This window comes from Mus musculus, chromosome 11, assembly GCF_000001635.26.
Source record: "Mus musculus strain C57BL/6J chromosome 11, GRCm38.p6 C57BL/6J".
In the NCBI taxonomy this organism is placed as follows: domain Eukaryota; kingdom Metazoa; phylum Chordata; class Mammalia; order Rodentia; family Muridae; genus Mus; species Mus musculus.
Window position 1 is genome coordinate 110,285,287 of NC_000077.6, and position 23,462 is coordinate 110,308,748.

At 38.3% G+C, this 23,462-nt stretch overlaps 1 protein-coding gene across 3 annotated transcripts in view; it reads right to left on the bottom strand.

The window, feature by feature from the left end:
- Positions 1–23,462, bottom strand: part of Abca5 (ATP-binding cassette, sub-family A (ABC1), member 5) — a 68,355-nt gene that overhangs the window by 15,918 nt on the left and 28,975 nt on the right. For 2 of the 3 annotated variants that reach the window (XM_006533065.4, NM_147219.2), the window contains exons 12-28: positions 20,959–21,069; positions 19,564–19,739; positions 18,807–18,926; positions 17,707–17,845; positions 16,445–16,535; positions 16,127–16,266; positions 14,605–14,724; positions 12,750–12,951; positions 11,182–11,351; positions 8,501–8,628; positions 7,954–8,091; positions 6,800–6,913; positions 4,505–4,675; positions 2,777–2,890; positions 2,296–2,430; positions 1,478–1,552; positions 408–499 (exon numbers count right to left, since the gene is read on the bottom strand). In XM_006533065.4, the coding sequence (XP_006533128.1) occupies positions 408–499; positions 1,478–1,552; positions 2,296–2,430; positions 2,777–2,890; positions 4,505–4,675; positions 6,800–6,913; positions 7,954–8,091; positions 8,501–8,628; positions 11,182–11,351; positions 12,750–12,951; positions 14,605–14,724; positions 16,127–16,266; positions 16,445–16,535; positions 17,707–17,845; positions 18,807–18,926; positions 19,564–19,739; positions 20,959–21,069 (2,236 nt within the window). Of the gene's footprint in view, positions 1–407; positions 500–1,477; positions 1,553–2,295; positions 2,431–2,776; positions 2,891–4,504; positions 4,676–6,799; positions 6,914–7,953; positions 8,092–8,500; positions 8,629–11,165; positions 11,352–12,749; positions 12,952–14,604; positions 14,725–16,126; positions 16,267–16,444; positions 16,536–17,706; positions 17,846–18,806; positions 18,927–19,563; positions 19,740–20,958; positions 21,070–23,462 lie in introns of all 3 variants that reach the window. The other variant, XR_001779961.1, reaches the window with a different exon arrangement.

Below are 23,462 nucleotides of genomic sequence, written 5' to 3' on the forward strand. Positions count from 1 at the left end.
CTCAAATTTCAAATATATTGTATAATTTTTCTTAAATAAGTGTTTATATGTATTACATAAATATTCAGAATGAACATGCAAGTAACCATTTGAAGGACACTATGTATTAATGTTTAGTTTGCAAAAAAAGAAAATTATACTGAACATAAGAATGAAAACCAAAAAATGACTATATTCTATATATAACTCCAGTAATATATGCTGATCAGACCAGGCAAACTTCATGAATATAGGAGATTAGTGGTCGGTCGCACCGGGCTTAAAGGCACGGGAAAGTGACTGTCAACAGATCCTGTCACTCTCAAGTGCTGGAATTGTTTAACATTATATTGATGTTTAAAATGATAATCCTAATTCTATAAATTTATCAAAACTATAATGCTTAGGTTTAAAAAAAATTAACTAACCTGAAAAATGGATCCTTTCTTATAGATCTGCCTCCATGTATTTTCTCATAGTGTTGTAAGAGGAAAATCCACAGTATACACTGCAGGTAGGGCTAAGAAAAAAGTAGGTACCAGCTTAGGACTAAGTCACCTTTTCTTCCCCAACAGAACCAAAACTGCATAGCTCAGGTCTTTACTCTAACCAGGTGGAAGAACTCCAACTGTTTTATGTTGGTCATAATAAAGACATTTAAAATAGCTTGTTTTATTTTAGTTTCTTGGTGCTTGAGGTTGAACTCCGGGCTTCACGTACACAGAGCTTTTATTATTCTACTAACAGTAACCCCAATCATATACTGTAATACTAACAAAGTAATGTTGTTTTCCATAAAATAATTTTTCTTATATTTTCTGCCCCTAAAAATTCATTTATTATCAGTTTTACAAAATATAATCAAGATACAAACTTAGCTGGGAATCTATCACTGGCTTTTAATCTCAACACTAAGGAATTTAGACAGAAGGATCCTAAGACCAAGGCCAACCTGAGCAATCTAAGACCCTGTCTCACAAACAACAAAAGGCTATGTTCTTCCTCGGAGGAAGCCCGTTTTATTAAAACAGAATTGGTAGCATGGAAAAGTCAAATATGTTGAAATGAAGATAGTTGGAAAATAAAAGGTATTACCACAAAATGCAAACTCACTAGCATTAATACACTGAATTTATGGGCTTGTCCTACACCTAACAGGACAAAAACTACAAATAATCAAAGCACAGACAACCAAGTCATTCTCTTCTAACTCACTCTGGAGCCTGGGGATGACCTCATGCTGCTGAGCGGCCACCTACTAAGTGCTGAGCCTCCACCTACTAAGTGCTGGGATCCTAGGACTGCAGCATCATAGCTGCCTGTGACTGTGCTAAGGATCAAACCAACAACCCACGTGTAAGGCACTATGTAATTGTGGGCAGCAACTGAGCCTGGGTCCTCTGGAAAAGCAGCCATTGCTCTTAACCATCCCTCCAGCCCCAATAATACTCTTACGAGGACACACAAACACACAAGAATAGTTTTTGTTCTTTCTTACCATGATTACAGCAACTAAAAGTCTATCCCAGGGATTGTAGGTATTCTCATTTTTTGGCATATTCTTCCAAGAACCCTACAACAAAACACTTTTATAATGTATATGCACAAATATTTGGATTTAAAGTGTTAAATATATTTTAGTCATAAATTGTGATCTCTATAAATAACTTGTTCCTATTAATAAGCTATATCTTATGTTATATCTAGCTTAAAATATTCCTGGCCAAAAATATTTCTGGGGGCAAGTATAGTCAAATGTATTAAACTCAAGTGGGGAAAAATTATCCAGCGATCATAAAGTATAAATTTACTGGTTACTTAATTAAAATGCTTATTAATTCCTTGAGAATATCATACAATATAGTTTGCTCATAGTCACCCCTACTCCTACCAACTACTTATTGTTTTCCTAATAAAGTGGAAATGGCTTACCTATGCTCCCAGCTAACCTGATTTTCTCCTTTATGTTTTCCTGTGGGAGGGTATCTCCTACACTTCTCTTATCACTTTATATTTAATACATTACTTAATCCTTGAGGAATGCCTAAACATAAAACTGACTAAAGCCAGACCATACATCAGACTCTGCATATCGAATTGAGCATCAGAAACCATGTAGTGACTGTAGCTTTGCTCCTTTGACAGCCTGAAGTCATACTTGAAAAGACCTGCTATTTAACCCCGTGCTTCCTGTGTTTCCAGCAGCAGCAGCAGGTAATCTGATCTGTTACTATCTTCAGTACAAGAACCAAGACAGTAAAGACTATGAAATGTATATTTAGACCCTAGACTCTCTGAAACATCCACTAGACGTACCTTTATGAAAGAAATCAGACAACCCAGGAGAGGGTAGATTGGAATGGCTATGCAGAAGGTGTAATGAAAGACAGCCGTAACTGCATATTGCAGAAAGAAAGTTGTTTCCGTGATTGCCACACAAGCCAATGCGGTCTAAAGAGGAAACAGGAGAAAACAGGTGACAAAGTATTTGATGCCACGTATAAATTTATTTACAAATTGTGCCTCAACATCCAACGAGGCTTTTGATCCTCAAATAAACCATCAGCCAGAGATGGCCCTAAGCCAGGAAGCAGCAGTACGCTGACATCATTGTTGGCTGTAGGCATCATGAGCAGCATCCTGCAGAGAGAGGTGGAAGATCGAGGCGCCCACAGTTCTCTCCACAGACGCTTCCCTTACAGAAGATACTCTGCACCCTGTGCTCCAGCACCACAGTGCGCCTGACTTCCCCGTGAGCTGATCTGAAACACTGAGATAAGATAAATGCATCACTTACCACAGAATAGATAAATGACCAAAATTCCTTGGTATTTAAAATTTTCTTGAAAGTGAACGAAGCTATGTACGTGAACAGAATGACGGAGGGCACATAAGCAATGAGGCAAAACACCTGGAAATCAGAAACACATGGCTCATAAAAAGGAGTACTTAATATAAAACTCACAGCAATATTAAAATATTAAGTAATTTTATTTATCAAATTTCATTTTTAACAAATCATTCCCAAAACTGTCACTGTGGTTATTTAAACAATTACAATCTACAACTCTATTAAGCCAATAAAAATCATGCTTTTAATTTAATGTTTTAAGCAACTCCAAGTAATTTAAGCTGAACATTATTTGTAGTTTTTTTTATACCAAGTAAAATGCTCTCTCATTATTTCAGCATTAAACTCCATTACAGCTAGTTACAACTATCTATCTCTCAAATACTAGCGACCATTCCTTACAACTTTTTAGATGTATTTACTTTAACATGTGCAATGTGTTGCCTGCTTGCATGTGTATGTACCGTGTGCATGACTAGTGTCCATGGAGGCCAGAAGAGGGCATCAGATCCCTTTGGATTGGAGTTATGCATGACTGTGAGCCACCATGTTGGCGTTGGGAACTGACCCCAAATCCTCTGTAATAGTAACAAAATGATTTTAATTGCTGGGCCAGCTCTCTAGCACTTAGCAAACATTTTAACACATCACACTCTCAATATAACTTTTTGTTTGTTTGTTTGTTTGTTTTAGTTAGGTTTTTTGTTTTGTTTGAGACAGGATTTCACAATGTAGTCCTGGCTAGCCTGGAATTCACCACATAGACCAGTCTGGCCTCAAACTCACAGAGATCTGGCTGCCTCTGTCTTTCAAGTGCTGGGATTAAAGGTGAACACTACCACACCTGGCTTTAATATAACTACTAGGTTTGCTTTACAGGGTGGGAATTAATGTATCAAATACAAATGATCACTTAACAAAATGAGGTTTGCATCCAGCATCCTCATATGTGGCTCTGTGTTGTTTTGTTTTGTTTCTACTAAAAACCACAACCAAAGGATTATTAATTAAACACTTCCATAGATCACAAATGTCAGTTATACATTTCTTTCACATTTTCAGACAAACTTAAAATTTAGGAGAAAGGAGTTTCTTTTCCTGGGTTCCAGCTATGGCCCACTGCTTGAGAACTAGGCAACTCTGAGAACTGGGGCACAGATTCCGGCACCCTTGTAACAAGACAGGCAAACTGCATATGCTGGTAACGCTAGCTCTGAGGTATTATATGACACCCTCTATGACCCCTGCCTACACTGGCAACACACATATCCACAAATCCATACACATACATACCCACCCCATTCATACGAATTAAATCAAGTCTTTTTTAAAAACCAATTCCTTTTTTGTAACATATTCAGGCATGAGAACATGGGAGGGTGGCTATATTTAGGTGCCTGATGCAGGCAAGTACTTAGTCTACTAGAAAGACCACAACAGCTTTACAGAGTTACTTTGAAATGATAATTTGCTTTCCTTTTATTTAAAAATAAATATAAACTTGTAGAATAAATTGAATTAAATGTACCATATACAATAAAACCCATTTGCCTCATTGTGTTTTATAGAGCTAATACACGTTATTCAAGCTACAGCTGTCAACAGTCTTATGTAAACAGATTTTTAAGAAACATTTACCTATAAAGACCATGAACACAACTGATGTAAACTTACCACAGCAAGAAATTTTGCAGGATAAAAATACAGTCCATGATGAAATGCAAATAAACTTCCCAGCATCAAAATCAGAACAACAAAAAACAAGGGAATATCCACAACAGCTTGTCCAACCCAATAGGCTGATGGCAAAAGACCCGAAAGTTTAAGTTGAGTATAAGCTTTGATCTAAAAAGGAAAGAAAAAATATTAAAATCTTAAACATTGTGTAAACAAAAAACAAGTCAGTTACTGTAGAACTTTTCATTTTAATCAACAAAACAAGAAAAGTAACTCTCCACACATTCATTTTAGCCCTGATTTCACAATGTCAGCAAAGTTTTGAGAATCAGAATATAACAAAACAAAAGGTGACACAGACATGGTGGGCGTGTCATCAGTGAGTGGCCAGCCACGGTCATGAGGCTATGCAGCTGTAAGTGAAGCTCTGTTTAAGTGGAAAGGGCTCTCCTGCTCAGAGTCTATCGTTAACAACAACACTGCTCAATGCAGCACTAAACAGCTGCCGAACATCCTCGGGATGTGCACAGAACTTCAGAGTATGTGTGCAACTTTGTGCAAGGAAAATAATTTGAAAACATTTTAAATACTTTTAAAATAACTGCGTACTACATAAGCGCATGTTTTCATACTGACATTTCATGTGTGTTAATTCTTAAACAGTTTTCCTTCTCATGCTCTCAGTACTTACATTTTGTAAAAACAAAAACCTTCCCCCAGTCCTCATACCTAACGATACTTACTATTCATTAGATCCGTACCACTTCTAAAGCTATCTGCTCATATTAACTAGGAGTATTTTATCGAAGACCAGAACACAGAGAGGTGGGATACAAGAAACAAAGATTAGTTTAGAGAAGGAAGAGGGACAGCTAGAGATGGCTCAGAGGTTAAAATCACTGGCTGCTCTTCCAAAGGTCTAAGCTTCGATTCCCAACACCCCTGTGGAGGCTCCAAGCATCTGTAATTCCAGTCTCAGGGACTCTGAGGCCCTCTTTGGGCAGCTGTGAGTATTGCAGGCATGCAGTGCACAGACCTACATGCAAGTCAACACTAGTACTCACCCACACACCCATATGCAGACATTCCTTGCAACTGTGTTCAGATTGGGGAAACCTAGCAGCAGTCCAGATGTTTGTAAACAAGTAATGCTCATACAAACTCTAGTACATCCCTACCTTGAAATGGTTCTCGGTAATAAGAGAAGATAGACTATCAAGTCTCCTGACACAAATGACATAAACTTCAAGAAAGCACTAGGAAGTTACAGTAGTAAAAACAGTCAATCCCCCCAAAATGTATCTGTAATAATATTTATATACTCCTGACATACAAAAATCACAAAAACAGAGAGCAGGTTAATAGTGTAAGAAAGCAAGGTAAGCGAGCCAGTAAGCAAGCTGCTTTCCATCCTAACCTCTGCTTCCGTTCCTGCCTTTATGTTCCTTTGATTTGCTTGAGTGCCCTGCCAGCTTCCCTTAGTGATGGACTGTTACCTGGAAGATAAGCCAATTCTCTCCACCCCTAGTTGCTTTTGGTCATGGTGTTTTATCATAGCAATAGAACTAAGACACTCTTTAAATTGAATGGTCCTAAAGTTTTCTATGAGGCAAGCAGCTTATCTTTATATAATCCTTCTTACTTGCAGGAATTGATACGTGTAATTTTTTTTAAGATTTATTAATTTTATGTATATGAGTACACTGTCACGTCTTCAGACACACCAGAAGAGGGCATCAGCTCCCACTATCGATGGTTGGGAGGCACCATGTGGTTTCTGGGAATTGAACTCAGGACCCCTGGAAGAGCAGCCAGTTCTCTTAACTGCTGAGCCATCTCTCCAGCCCCAATATTTTTATTTTTCAAGATACATACTCATTCACGTATATGTGTGTATGTATGAGTTTATGGTACCACATGCATGAAGGGGTCAATGGAGGGCAGAAGAGAGCACAACAGTCCCTGGAACTAGAGCCACAGGCAGTCGTGAGCTGCCATGTAGGGGCTCAGAAGTGAACTGGGGTCTTCTTCAAGGAAAGCAAGCACTATTAATTGCTGAGGTATCTCTCCAGCCCCTAGTTAGTTAGTTAGTTATTTTTAGCTAGATTGAAAACTCATTTATTTCCATTCACTTATCTGTGTCCCCATGTGCACAGCACACGTGGCTATGGGGGGGGGGAGGGTATTTAGAGCAATCAGTTCTTCCTTCCACTATGTGGGTTCCAGGGGTTGAACTCGGGTCCTCAAGCTTGACAGAACCTGATACCTGTCGTTTTTATATAACCAATTTACCTTATGATTCTCTGCATTTTCCATGGCAAAGTAAGGTGGCATTGCAGTAACAATGATTCCAAGCAAAGCTGCTTGAAAATATAGCTCAATTTTAAAAACAATGTCAGTAATTTCCTGAAAGACAAATACAAAATAGAAAATGAATCTGAGGACCACTTTAGAATTCCTTAGAACATCCTGAAAGAACATCTCTAAGACCTAAGCCATTACGATATCTGCCGTAGTGGTATGAATGAATAACAGGTTTATTAGCAAGAGTGTTGGACTACTCTACCGACCCTGCCACTAATTAACACGCGCGATACAAGGCAGAGTCACCAGTGGCCAGGCGGAGTAAGAAATGCCTAAGAATGGCACCTGGTGCTTTTCACTGACTGTGTGGATACTTTCATGACTATATCATGTAGGATCTTGATCCCTCCATTTTCCCTCGGGAAAAGCTCTATCTAGGCTTATCTTCCTAAGGAATAAAGAACTCCCAGACAGAAGTGACTTTAGCTCCTCTAGCTCCGTGTCCCTTGTCACCCTCAGGAGTCAAGGACTCAAGCTCATTTTCTCAGGCAGTCCAAGTAAGGAGCTGAAACCCAAATGCCTGAGACTAAGCTGCTTTTTGTATAACCCCCTACCCTCAACAAGTCCATTTCTCTGTCCTCCTTCACCTGACCATCACGGTAGAGGCTGAGCCAGTGTCCTGCACATGCTAGGTAGGCAAGCGTTGGAAGAGTAAATCCTGGACTCATCCCTGCCCTTGCTATGTGAGATGTGACACAGAGAAGGTGCTTGGCCTTAAACAGAACCCACACGTCTAGCAAGCCCCTGGCTCTGCTCACAGTTTTATCAGATGATGCAGAAATAGTGCATCACTGTCTCTAGTCTTCAACATTTTGATTCATAGTGAAAATTGTTTGTCTAGGTGACTTCTCAAGATGTCACTCAATATCTCACTAACTAGATTACACACATACACAAAATACTAAACAACGTTCAGTTTTTGTCTACAATTAATATATCACGGTTTCACAAACCTGTCAGCACCACATAAACTTGCTCTGATCTCGAAGCCCAGGAATCTTGGCGACTCCTAAACTCCCCACCTCAGTATTTACCCCTAAGAGACTCCCCAGATAAGCGCATCTTTCTGTGTGTGTGCTTACTTGAATGAACGGGGTACTCCAGGTCTGGATGGCTTCAGTCACATTTAAATGATAAAGATAGTAGTTACTAATGATGTTCATCATGACTGGCAAACAATAAACCATAGTACTGTTGAAAACAGCAGAAAAAACATAGTCCTACAATTCAAAAACAAGAGTTATTACCTACTTGGCGTAAGTATACTAATATTGCTAAGGACCAAAGTTTTCTTGCTAACTAACCTTATTGGATTAATTGTTTAATTTATAAATTTTACTGGATATTGTGAAAAACTGCTTCAACAAGTGATAGGAAAAATAGTGACAGCTAAAGATAACCTCGCTTGCAATATACAGATATTTTAAGCAGAAATATAATGTAAAAATAAAATAAGAAATGCTTACTGGTCACTAACCAGAGCATAAAAGCTATCACAAATTAATATATAGTTACTTTAAAAAACAGACTCTAGTTCATGACTAATGGGATAGGTTCAGCCAACTGACCTCAGAGCAACCATGTCAGTACCTTATATTGTGACAGGAGAACGCACACTAGCACTCTTACCTTTTCAGAACGCACCACATTGAGAGCCGCACTGTGAGGAGCAGCAGACACATAGTCACTGTCATTAAACATTGCCACCATTATGTTCTGGTGTGCAAAAAACTCAATAAGACCATTGATATCTGAGTCTGGAATTAGAGAATAAGAATAATAAGAATCAGCTTAATAACCAGCTGGCCAAGAGTCAAATCCAAGTTGTACCGACTTACACTGTATGTCCTTCAAGCAAGCTACAATCCTAGGTCTTAGTTTGCTCCTCTGCCAAGGAGAAGTCTGACTACCTTGTAAGTACAGCAATTATGCCAATTAAGTGACTGAACACACACAGAGAGCTTTAAACAGAACCTGGCACACAGTATTGTATAAATTTTACCTGCTGCCTACAACAATATTAGTAACAGTATAAAGTTATCATGAAATTTTACTAAAAAAGTAAAAATAATCTATTTAGTAATTTTAATTATGCCAAAGTAGCCAAACAGAAAAACCAGTTTTCTACCTACATTCTTTAAACGCCTCCCCCAATGGCTTGGCTCCTCGTTGTGTTTAATAGTATAGCATCATGTCTGATGAGTAGAGAGGTCCTGCTCCACCATCACAAAAGCCAGGAACCAAAACACAATGAACATGACTCTCAGAAGCCCAAATCTCACCAAGCCAAACACTCTCAGTCACTGAACAGAATGACAGGGCAGACCGAGGGCCAGTCCTGAATGTCATCAAGAATGGTGCTTTCGACACAAAATTTTCTCCTAGCCAGGACCTCACCTGATCTCTCTACTTTACCAGAGTAGTTATGTGCTCGAGAAAACAGCTACACTACAAGTGGAGTAACCATGGAATGTATGCTCTCGAAGAAGGGTAAGGAAATATATAGTGTGTGCTCGAGCATTGTTATACATATTTCTTATATATACATGTGTGTGTATACGCATCCATATGCTTCATTGTGGACCAGCAATGGAGTATGGATCCAAAAGCAAGACACAATACCATGGAAAGTAATAGAAGAGACAAACAATGAAGATGCTAGAATTTCTACAGAGAAAAAGATGAAATCACAACAGAAAGATTTGAGATACATACATTATTTTTACATATGCATAAAAACGGAAAAGCATGAGATTTCACAAAAGTACTCTATTTTAGTAATATAATATACATTTTAAAGAGAAGACAAGATTTCTAAGTGAAAAAAGTAAACTATAAAATATTTTTATTACGTATTTTCCTCAATTACATTTCCAATGCTATCCCAAAAGTCCCCCAAAATATTTTTAAATTAGAGAAATTTTTCCATGTTAAATGCATCTTTCCCAGAAAAGATTAATGTTGTATATCACACTCAGCACCATATTTTAACTGTAATGGCTACACAATAGTTTCTACAACCGTCTTCAGACTACGGGCTACTTATGTAAGCAGATGTTATAGGAAAGCTGATCATGAATGAGTAATTCTTTGCTAAGTTTTAATATTTTAAAAACTTAGAATCTTAATTTAAAATTAGCTCAAGTCCATAAGTATAAAAACATCTTTTGTCCATTATATAGCAAGAATGGAAATAGTAAATACAAAATTACTAACTTCAAACTTAAGATGATCAGGTGCTGTTTTGTGTGTGTGTGTATGGTTTTTTTTTTTTTTTTTAGGGTTTTGCTTGTTTGTTTTGGGGTTTTGGTGCTGTTTTTTGGTTTTGGTTTTGGTTTTCAAGACAGGATGTACTGGCTGGTTTTATGTGTCAACTTGACACAGCTGGGGTTATCACAGAGAAAGGAGCTTCAGTTGAGGAAATGCCTCCATGAGATTCAACTATAAGGCATTTTCTCAATTAGTGATCAAGGAGGAAAGGCCCCTTGTGGGTGGTACCATCTCTGGGCTGGTAGTCTTGGTTCTATAAGAGAGCAGGCTGAGCAAGCCAGTAAAGAACATCCCTCTATGGCCTGCATCGGCTCCTGCTTCCTGACCTGTTTGAGTTCCAGTCCTGACTTCCTTGGTGATAAACAGCAGTATGGAAGTGTAGGCTGAATAAACCCTTTCATCCCCAACTGCTTCTTGGTCATGATGTTTGTGCAGGAATAGAAACCCTAACTAAGACACAGGTTTTCTAGCTTTGGATGTCTTGGAACTCGCTCTGCTAACCAAGCTTGCTGGCCTGGAACTCACAGATGTCCACCTACCTCTGCCTCCCTAGTACTGGGATTAAAGACGTATCACACACTCCGGGCTGGGTGTAGATATTTATATGTAACTAGGGTTTATTTTTTAATTTATAATTAATTCTTCAATAGTTCTTGATGAATTTTTAGCATATCAATGAATATGTTTAAATACTATATAGTATGAACTCTTACTTAGGAAAATCTTACACACTCTCAAATTCATTAAGCCCATCATGAACTTTGAGATAAAACATGCCAGTAGTTACTGTTTTTAAAAAGAATTTAATAACTACAAGTAGTATAAATTAGAAATTTTTAAAAATGATCAATTACACTTAAACCAAAACTTTATTTCTATTATCATTCAATATCAATAGGTAAATATTTACTTTAGAGTTTACAATTATGGGCCCTGCTTGCTTTATCTTTAAAAGGTCTAAAAGCCCAGTCTCTGACCTCAATTTAGCCCTCACCCCGTCCACAGTCAACACACATTCACAGACCTTCACACACTCTCACCAGTAGAATTTTGAAGCAGCAGGCTTGTTTTGTATTTATGAGGTTTATCTCCAGGCTTTAGGAAATACAAGTCTGGAACGAGTTTGATGGGAACCACAGCATTTTTAAAAGAATGATGGAGAAAAAACATAAAAATCTGAACTGCAAAAAAAATTAAAAGCAGAAGCAACCTGAAAGAAAAAAATAATACAGCTTAATATACATTAACATACAAATCTATTAATGTCTTCATTCATATTAGTATAGATTCAATACTCAATTACAAAATAATAAAACAAGAACAAAAAGCAAAGAAAAATAAAACCTTCGTAAAAATCTACTACCAAAAATGACCCAACAAGTATTTTTTGTTTTGAACTCAGTGTTTATGTTCCCTCAAATTTACATAACGCAGCCCTAATCCGGAAGCAATCCAAATTAGACATGACCCTTACAACAGGGTTAGCTCCCTTACAAATGCCTGCTAGTGTGCTGCTCTGCAAACACAAAAAGAAAGCCCTAAAGCATGCAAGGAGATGGGAGCTTTCTTCAAGGAAAGAAAAGCCTTTACCCTGCTGATCACCAACTTCCAACCTCCAGAAATAACTCAGTCCAGAGTATTTTACTACAGCAATCTAAATTTAGTCACTTTCATTGTTTTTCAGAGAATGCTTTAGCAAAGTGATGTGCAAGTAAATCAATTAAAACATGCTGATTTGAGTATCTTTTCAGGACAACTGACACTGAGACAGCCAGACACCTCACCAGCATCTGTTTTATACTAGATGAACTTGGCCAAAGCCTAAAGTAACTCCAGAATATGTCAGACATGCCTGAAGGTTCTTATTATTAAATTTTATTCCTACAATCATTTTAGTTCTAAAAAGAGAGACATATGGTACATGAAAGCAAGATGCTATTTTCCATAAGTCATTCTTAGACTGAGGAGCTGAGATTATGTAGCTAATTCTTTACATCCTGGGTCTACTAGCTGTATAACTTTCTTTATGCTTCCACTTTCTTCATCTAATACATAGAGATAAATTTAACTTTCTTGCTATTTACTAAAAACAATTACAAAACTTAATGGATGGAAAAATTATAAAAATTCAAAATAAAAAATTAAATGTAATGACAATAACTCAAAAATTAGCCATTAAATAGATAGTATTACTTGTCACTTCATCATTTTAAAGATGAGACAAAGCCAGTGTAGGAAAAAAGGGTAGAGCTGAGCATAATAGCACACATCTTTACTCTCAGCATTTAGGAGGCATAGACAGGGGATTTAGGTGAGGTGGAGGCCAGCCTGGTCTACAGAGTGAGTTTCATGCCAGCCAGTGCTATACAGCGAGACTGTCTCAGTTAGACTGGATTAGACTAGATTAGACAGACAGACAGCCGGATGATAAGAATGAAAAGATTAAAGTACCATGAATATGTAATGAAATTACTGTGACTGTGAAACTATCATTTAATCTTTCGGAACTACAAAGCTGTGTTCACGTCATTGTTTAGATGTCTGGATAGCAAATTCTATTTGTCACCTGAAAAAGGCAGGCTTTCAGGAGAATGATGATGGTACTCACACAGCGCGCACTGATTTGCTTTCTCGTTTCAATGAGAGGAAATGAAACTTTGCAATCGTAGACACTTGCTGCTTCCAGAGGCTCATGGTGCTCACTGAAGAAGCTTTCGTTTCAGAGAGAATAAGTAAACTCTGTTCCATTTCATCAAAGGATTTTGAATCTGTTTCTTCCTCCCGCGGCTGCTGTGTAAATACACTATAGTCTTTTCACCAAAAAGTAACAAACACAAAACCATTTTGGAATGTTTGAAATAGAAAGATCAACAACTAAACCATCAACATGACAGCACATGTCTGCAAGTGGTGTGGAACAGAAACGTACTCTTTGGCATCATCTTCTCACACTGACCTCATGCTAAGCTTCAGTCATGAAATCCCCAGCTCACTGTCTCACCGTGCACTACACAGCTCCCCTGCGCTCTTGGCCACACCACCCAAGATGCTCTTGGCAAGGGCATCACTTTCTCCCTCCCTACGAAGCTGCTCACCATCCTGTTTCCGAATGATTTCTTTCCTTGCTTTACTCTGTATATTTGACAATCAAGAGTCCACTTTCTCTTGCACCAAAGACAGCTTTTTCTAAAATTTTGCTTCTCTGTTCATTTGTGAAGAAAAACTCACAATGCCAGCCCTTCTTTTCTCCCAGCTGCTCCCGTCAGGGTGCCCCTTCCACTGACTGTTGTCCCCATTCAAGGGCTCTCCCCAGTCTCCATAACAGCATCTTCGTGACTTCAAGATTTCCAGCTCCAGCCCTTACACCTCATGGAGTTTCTGATGAACCTTAGATAGTGAAGGCAAACATGCGTCCTACCTTTCTGCATCTACCCCTCTGCTCTCAGGAAGAGGCAACTACATGCAGTTCCCAAACTTGACAATGACTCTTGATCCCTCCCTAAGAAGCCTCAGCAAACCATTATTGCTGAGATCAGCACACTACAAATCCACCCTGTGCGTGTTTTCCTGCCACCCTATTCAAGCCCAATTTTATACACAAGTTTTCCTGACTGATCTTCTGCTCTTCCTTCACACTACAGCTATCATCCAATAATTAGAAATGCTTTTCAGTGTTAGACATGAACCCAAAGTCTTGCAGATGCCAGACAAGTACTCTATTGTGGAACTACCTTCCCAAACACGAGTGTGTTCACTAAAAACACATACCAAGAATTACTGAGTTATTCTTTTGCTTTAAACCCTTTGACACTGCATTCAAAATTAAAGAAAGCTCTTCCCAGATGTTCAAAGGCAAAACCTGCCAGGCATGGTGGCGCACACCTTTAATCCCAGCACTTGGGAGGCAGAGGCAGGCAGATTTCTGAGTTCGAGGCCAGCCTGGTCTACAGAGTGAGTTCCAGGACAGCCAGGACTACACAGAAAAACCCTGTCTCGAAAAAACAAAACAAAACAACAAAAATCAAAGGCAAACTGTGACCCAGCCCTCTGGCTACTCTCTGATAGCGACACCTAATATTTCCTTCATGGTTCCCACCACGGTGGCCTGCTTTTTGTCCCTCAAAGACATCTAATTAATGTCATAACACCTGAGAAGTGGAAACTTTCTTTATCCAGTACATTTTGCCCTAAGATGTTTGCATATGTGAATTTTTCTGGGGATTCACATCTCATTTCAAGCAGCTCAATAAAGCCCTCTCTAACAATAAGACTTGCCAAGAATATCAGGTCATTTCCTCCATAATCTCTTCTCACCATTAGCAATATTTCAATTACTTGTTTACTTCTGCCCTTGGCTCCACAAGGCAACGCAGACTTCATATGCTTACATAATTAATTCATTTACTTATATAATTATTTGTATTGTCCAGTTCATTGACTGATCTTTTTAGTTTTGTTTTTACCTGCTTGGTCAATTTCTGCTTCAACTTCTAGCTTTAAGAATACATCTTCCAATGTTGTCATGGAAACACCATAAGAAATAACACCCAGGTTTGAATGAATGTCTAGAGCAGAAAACAAGCCTAAAAGAAAGCAGAAAGAGGTCAAATGACTTAGAGCTCTCCTAAGTGGGATGGATGAAGGAGAGAGAGCACAGCAGTTAAGAGCACGTGAGTCCTTCTCTGTCCCCAGGCTGGGATGCCTCACAACCTCCTCTAATACAGCTCCTAGGAATCTGATGCTGAGAAGCCGCCACAGGCACAGGTACCCAACATGCAAACACCCACATACACACACCCACACACACACACACACACACACACTATAAAAATACAATCAATATAAAGTGGCCTACAGTGCCATTCAAGTCATACAAAAGTCTAAAATGCCATTCAAAACTGGGTATGAGCCAGGCCTAGGTTTTCATGTCTGTGATCTCAGCCCTCCAGAGGCTGAGTCAAGAGAACTGCTAGGAAATTAAGACTAACCCAGCAGCACACGGTGAGCTCCAAGACAGCCAGACAGCTCGGGCTGGAGTCTAAGATCCTATCTCCAAAACAACAAAAAATACACACACGAAAGAAAGGAAGGAAGGAAGGGAGGGAGGGAGGGAGGGAGGGAGGGAGGGAGAGAGAGAGAGAGAGAGAGGGAGGGAGGGAGGGAGGGAGGGAGGGAGGGAGGGAGAAAGGGCTAAATTTACTTAGTCAGCATAACGGTACTCAAAGATTTTGGTGTCAGGATACTTTTAACATTTCAAGTTGCACAGAATGCCAAGGAAATTTTGATTTTTGGAAAATATTCATTAGAATTTTAACATGTTTTCAACTAAAACTAATAAATATTTTATAGCACTTAAATAATAATTCTAAATTAAAATAATTTATAATTTATTCTGAAATTAGAAATTATTTGAAAGCAGACGAACACCTACACTCATATACACTAAACAACAACAAAAAGAAAAAGAAAACACACACACAACACACGGCTCGTCCTCAGGAGACCTACAAACAATTCTGCCGGCTTTGAACCAGGGCTCCAACTCTACACCTGGCTGTGCTGGCCTGGAATTGGCTATGCAGACTACACTGGTCGATACCTCTAGCCAGCTTGTGCCTGTCCCTGTGCACTCCCCTCCCCCCTCCCCCACCCCGCCCCCGCAGTTGCCATGATTATAGAGAGGCACCACCAAACCCACCCTAATTTTCTTGTTTTCTTAACAACATAAACATACTTCTCTTTATTTCCATTAAGTATTTAAATTAGCAAATGATAGTTGTATACTATTTATAAAAAACAAAAGCAGAAATCATACATATTAGTATGCAGTAAACTTCAGGTTCAAAGACAAGTTGGAGCAGAAAAACTACAAGCTCTGACCACCTGGGACTATTACAGAGAGAAGTAATCAGAAAAGGCAGAGCAAAACCTATTCCCAAAACAAAACCTCTACTCAACCAAGAAACAAACAAAAAAAAGAACTACCTGAAAATTTGTCCATGTCTTTGAAAGGCAGGCTGTACACGAGCTGCTGGTCATTCTGCTGCAGTAGCGCGGCTGCGGGTATGTGCTGCCTAACCAGCGACGACAGTGACTCTGTGGCACAGTATCTGTCTATATACATGCTAGGAAAAGCCAAAATTCATAATTTTATCATTAGTCAAAAAATGATCAATAAATTCTGAATGTTCTAAACTATATCACTAAACATGGCTAGGGCACAATACAGCAAGCCTTGCAAACAGAAACAGCAGACTAAGCATAAATGCACACAGACTAAGGGCCCAGGAGAACAAGTGTTACCTCAGGCGGTAGCCGATTCCCCATTTACTCTTTAGGAAAATTGAAGAACCAACACACTTCAGCATTCCTTGTGATATGACAGCTTTCCTGTCTACAAAGCGGAATTCACATTTCAATGTCTAAGTTAATAATAGCATACATACAAGTATTACATCATTAATCATCATAATAACCTTATAAGGAAGACACGACAATATCATCACTTATTTTTTCTGATGAGAATACTGGGAGAAGACAAACACACATTACTTAAACATGTTTCACATAGCTATTAATACAACAAAGCCAAGAACTGTCCTCAGGCAGCCTGACTCCAGAGTACATACTCCAAATAGCTCAGACTCTTACTAAAGGAACCTATAATACAAGACTTTTCATGATTCCTTTAACCAAATGTACAAAAAATAAAAAAATAAAGGGAAACATGGTAACAAAAATAAAAATGTTAGTTCATTAAATTCTTTTTTATATAGATACTACTGAAGAGATAAGTTGATTTATCCATCTAATACTACACAATCACCTAGAAAAATAAGTTATAGTATTTCAAACTCTCGACTTTTGTCCTGGGTGTTAAAACCCAAACCCAACATATCCAATTTTAACATGCACATACACAACATTGCACAGAGAGTGGCTCACAGGCCACTGAGAGCCACTTAGAGTGACCTGCTTACAAAGCTAGCCCTTGGCTGAGGATCTGGATGTGGAAAGGTTCCGATTAGTGTTAAAACAGACACGGAGAACTCACTATGTCAAAACACTGCACACAAAAACAGTGGATGCTGAATGCTTGCTTCCCTTTCCTTCTGGAGTTGTGCTGTGTTAAGAAGAACAGCTCTATGAACCAGTACACAAAAGAATTATGGACGCTTGAGCCTCAAATAAACTAGCAGACAATAGTTTATTTTGCATTTGCTTACAAGTAAATCATGGGGAGATTAAGGGCCTCTGGAAAGCACGTGCCTGGCTTCCTCCACACTTCTGCCTCACGTGATTTAGTCCTTTGCTAATTTGGCTTCATAGCCCTTTGAGATAATAAATTAGTATATAATGAGTATGGAAAATCTTGTGTGAGTTATTTTGAGAAATCAGTGAAACAGGATGATCTGGAAAACACTAAACACAGAAATATATAATTTCTAATTTTTAAAACTTCTTGTTTAGAATATGTACCATCAAATGATTCTTTCTCTGTCCCTCAGGGTCTCGCATTTCCATGTTTATCTCCCTTAGCTTTTACGGTAAAGCAAACATCTCACCGGCAAGAATGTCAGCCTCATCCATGAAGTGAGTACTAAACACGGTCACTCTGTTAGCCTTTCTATACTTTAGAAGATTCCAAACAATATGGCGAGAGCAGGGGTCCATTCCTGCTGTAGGCTCGTCTAGCAGGAGTATCTGAGCGAATAGGGGTATAAAAAAGGGCAAGAAAACCTAAATATTGAAAATGTATATAAATCGCGGAAATTTTCCCTATTTCAAGTTAATATTTTCACCCAAAAAAAATCTCTCTTAAAGTTTGTATAAATGTCTAAAATTGTGAATGAATCTTTTCCTTGGTTATTTATATATAAGACACTGGTATGACAATCAGACAAAATATGGCAAAAATGTTACATCTATTGCTGTATGTGATTAAATCTGTAAGTAGAGGAATGGATTCTTAGAGACTTTCTGAGGGCACTGTTTATTATGACAGACTCTCACTATGCAGCCTAGACTGGCCTTGGATTCATGATCTTTCTGGCTCGGCTTCTGGAGTACTGGACTATAGGCTGTGCCTCCTTATCTGGCTTCAACTTGTTTTTAATTTAAAAAGCATGACAGGGTGCCAGCAGGAAGTCCAATTAATAAAGGGTCAAATCCATCCTGACCCCATGTTACAGCAGAAAGGGGGAACACAGCAAGGCAGCGGTTTCCATAGGCTCTCTGCGGTAAGCACACACATGAGCTTTTTAACAGTGTGTAAGGTGAGATTGCTTCTGTTTCTATAGGCCAGAGAACAGCATAAAATCACTGCACCAAACAGTGACTAACTCAATTAACCCTTTAATTTTTGTCTTGTTCTAACTTTTCAAATTTCTTCTGTTTTATGCATATGAGTATTGTATATATATGAGTACTGTGCATGTATATATGTCTGTGTACTGCATGTGTCCCTGGTGAACCACAGGCCAAAAAACTGGATCAGATCCCTCAGAACTGGAGCTAGAAACAGCTTTAAGCTGCCAGGCTGGTGCTGGAAACTGAACGCAGGCCCCCTGGATAACCACTTAGTGGCTTAAGCACTAAGCCACATCTCTAACCTAACACTAACTACTTAAAGTGGCCTCATCAGTGGAATTCACCCTGAATTCACCTTTGGATTCCCGAGAACTGCAATTCCTACAGACAGCTTCCTTTTCTGACCACCGCTTAACTTTTTCGCTTGATTATCTTTGATGGCTTGCATGTCCAGATCCAGCAACACTTTCTGCACCTGTAAAGGTACAGTGGGAACAAGTTTCTACCAACAATCCTATCATTTCCATAGTCATCAAAATTATATATTTTAAGTTTTTACATATTTTAAGTTCTGAAGTACTATTTTAAGCATCATTTATGCAGTATGGTTTTAAAATTACTTTTAATATCAACTTTGAAATGATAAGTGAGGATGTACTTTATTTTTACAAATATTATATATAGTTTTGAAAGTAACAAGGTTCTTAGGGGAAAGTCTGCTTTGATTTTGTGCCTTCTGGATGAGGATGAAGGCTCTGTGTGTGCTGAGGCTCAGAGCTGGTGAAGGCAGAGCAGGAGGGAGGGAGGGAGGGAGGACAGGGGAGGGAGGGAGGGAGGACAGGGGAGGGAGGGAGGGAGGACAGGGGAGGGAGGACAGGAGAGGGAGGACAGGGGAGGGAGGGAGGACAGGGCAGGGAGTGCCCTCAGGAGAAAAAGAGGACCATTCACAGGTACTACTGTATGTACTCCAAACCCATCCAAATCTTCCTGTTTTCTCTTACTGGCCTAGAGGGGCTTTATGTTTACATTTTCAAGCATATTTACTGTATAATTATTATAAAGCATTTTAACATGTAGGAAATTCAGTGATGGTTTATATATAAATAGCATACTTCTTGAATTATATTGTTGGCTGGTATTCCTTTGATTGAAGCCAAAATTGATAAATTTTCTTCTACTGTCAGAACATCAAAGTTTATATCTGACTGCGGACATATGCCAATCATTTTTCTTGCTTCAAACATTTCATCTATTTCAGAGACTCTGTGTCCATATATAGAAGCAAACCCTAAAAGCAAAATATTTAAATTTACATTAGAGACATAGAATGTTAGAAATGCATGTTCTGATGTACCTACTAGCTTACTCATTTTGTTACAATGCTTACACACAGCCAGAATTAATATAAACTTGGAAGATATATTCTCACTTTGACAGTACTGGTTGTATATTTTCAATTATATTTCAACCTCATTTACCTTCATTTCCAAGGCATATTATACAGGAGAAAGAGCAATAGTAACTTACAAGCTTAATATAAAACATATATATCACTACACTAACAGTGCTTATGGGTCAACCACAATGTTTTACACATCCAGTACCACGAGACTCTGAGCAGGCTCCACTAGTCATGTACAAGCTGGTTGTATGGCTGATCTGGACCATCATAATGCCTTGAATTCCAGCTATCTTATCTCAACTGAATCAGACTGATAATTCAGGTATCAGATTTGAATGATAGCCTGCTTGACTTAAGAAGAACTAAGTCAATGTGGTAACGCATGGAGAACTCTAAAAGTCAAAGTGTAAGAGGTTATGACTAATGTCCGAGAACAGCTCAAGTAAAAATAAAGAACAAGTCAAACGAATTTTGAAAGTTAAGTCTCATTTACAAAGTTGAAATGCAGAGTCAATACAATGTGGTCCCTTTATGATAACATTGATTTCACAGACACTATTCAGTGATTGCAGAAACACGAGGCTTCCACACAGAGCTTACACCTGTAACATAATCCCAGGCCAAGATTATTCCTTTGAGGAACAGCTGTTTAAATCTGATTTTAGAACACAGTGTTAGTATTAGTTAGAAAGTTACTATTCTTTCCTTTGGCTGCATATTGAGATATTTGTGGGGCTTCCAATGGTAATTTAATTTCTAATTGGTTACTGATTTATTCTTTCATGCAAATAAGAAATAAAGATATGTACACATATAAATATGTGGTGGAAATGGGTATATAAAATAAAAATTTTTTAAAGTAAATAAAGTTAAAAATTATAATTTTTGCTTTAATAAATATCATGGAACCAATATTTTATTTTAAAAATAAGTGTATCTAGTATGGAAAAAACTTCCTCACAGATAAACAGCTATTCCAAATCACCCACTTAAATCATCTCATACACATGTAAAGAGGACAAATGATTGCTACACACTGTGACTCCTTAGCTAATAATACTAAAAAAAATATGAGATTTTTTTTCTCAAGTGAGAAAACTCTTACCATCAGAGGGTGGACACAGTCCACACAGAATATTCATCAGTGTGCTTTTTCCTGTTCCACTGTGGCCCAGCAGTGCAGTAATCTGACCTTCATATATGTCAAATGACAAATCTAGTTCATGGAAAAAAATAAGGCTCAAATTTGCATGTATCTGTTCAGCTCTATAAAGTATTTCATAATTCCATACAATCTTAAGGAAGGCAAACTTCAGTGCATAAAGTTACCAACATAGTTTAAGTGGATTAAGTAGTCTAGACATAAGCCGGGTGTGGTGACGCATGCCTTTGATCCCAGCACTCGTAGGCAGAGGAAGGCGGATTTCTGAGGCCAGCCTGGTCTTAAAGTGAGTTCCAGGACAGCCAGGGCTACACAGAGAAACCCTGTCTCAAAAAAAAAAAAAAAAAAAAAAAAAAAAAAAAAAAAAAACCACACAAAAAAAGAAAAAAAAGGTAGTCTAGACACAGTCAGTGATATGAATAACAGGAAATGTAAAAAACCGGTTATTGATTTGCTCTGACACTAAGAATTAAAGCACATACAAAATATTTGAAGGTTTTCTGTGTACTGACTTCTAAGAGTTGTCAAGGAAATTAATACAGAAATTTATCTCTCCAAGGTATCTGAAGATAAGTTAAATAAAGTGGAACAAAAGGAACAAAGTTAGAAGCCGAGCCCAGAAGCTGAGAGGGTGAGCGAGTACAGAAAGGCGCCACACAGGCGGACAAGAAGCAGGAGACTCTGATTTTCAATCGGTTAAAGCTCATGGTTTTGGAGTCATACCTAGAAAACTTTTGTTTAATCGAGTCTCCCAATATTTGTCCTGTTTTCCATTCTTTGGGGTTTACGTCATTTTAAGTTTGTATTTGGCTGTATGACTCATCTCCACTCCTTTTGTCTACAGTGGATCACAGGTCATGTTTTTATAGTCTTTGTTTTGTTTTAAACTTTAATGAAAATTTAATTATATATAAAATATAAGCAATATTTCTGTCTTCTCTGTTTCACTGAGTTTTCAATTTCTTTTATGCCAAACTTACACTGTCTTAGCTATTAAAGCATTTATATGAAATCTTAAAATAATATAATGTTAAATTACAATTTGTTAGGTTTTTTTCCACATTTGTTTTGGCAATTCTATGTTATTTGCATGTATATATAATTTCAGAATCCATTTTTCAAAATGAACAAAAAAAACTAATAGAATTTATCTGAGTGTGAATCTACAAAATATGGATAGAATTCACATGTATTCATTCTTCCGACCCTTAAACATGGTATTTCTACTGAAAGATCCTGACAGAATGTAAAAGGTCACAGAAGCCCTGAAATTGGCAAGACAGATGTCAGTGTTAGCAGAACTAGCTTCACTGATTTAGAAAAATAGAGGTGCATAATGCTCTGGCCACTCCTTGAACCCGTGTGTCTGCCAATGTTTTCACCGTTCCTTGACCCATGTGTGTGCCCCCTGATGAAGCCCATTGCCAGGTGTTTGTGATATTGGTTGCTGAGAAAGAATCAGAAAATCTCCCCAGCAACCACAGCCGGGCCAATCCTGAGTTGCTACACCTGCACCAGACTCTTTCCTTGTAACCCTCCCATACCCATTTCTTGAGAATAGACATTGTTTAGATCTGGAAATCCCCTACTCCCCCCTTCTCCTTTCCCCCCTGAGGGCCTATAAAAACTGGGACCTCTTTCCCCTCGAGGTCAACTCCTCTACCCCTGCGTGGGATATGAGTCATCCCCAGAGCTCTGGCTTTCCCCGAATAAAGCCTCATGTGGTTTACATCAAGCTTGGTCTATCGTGAGTTCTTGGGTGTCTGCTATTGTCCTGAGGCCTGAGCAAGGGGCTCCTTTCAGAGTCTTTCACTACCTGTCTAGCTCTTGTCAGCAATAATCTGTACTTTTTAAGATACAAGTCTTCTACATTTTTGTCTGATACGCACAAAGTATCTTGGTGTTTTTATTTTAATTTTTAATTCCTTGGTGGTGGAATGCATGCACCCAATGACCTTCTATATTAGCTTATAGTGTCACCTTTCTAAACACACTTTCAGTTTCACTATATGTACTACAGAGACTTGTCACTTCATTTGCTTCCTTACAGCCTAGGGATCTCTTATTTCCTTCTCTTGCTTCTTGGCATTGGCAACAACTTCCAGTTGAATAACTCATACTGGAGGTCACAGATAACCTTTAATGTTTAATAAACAACAGAAGAATCATTTGTCACCAATGGCACTGTAGCCAGAAATGATGAGGCTCATGTATTGGGTATAATTTAAGAATTGTTTATGCTCATCAAAGCATACTGTTCATAACCAAAAGGCAGGCTTCATATAGGAATAGAATATTTAAGTACCTTTATCTAACAAAGGCCATGAACCTAAAATATTAAAAATATTTAATACTTAACTTAAGTAAACCTTAAGTAGGTACTATTTAAAAAGAACATTCGAATGTCCAACGAAGGGATAACAAGATGCATTATACCCTGGGCCAAC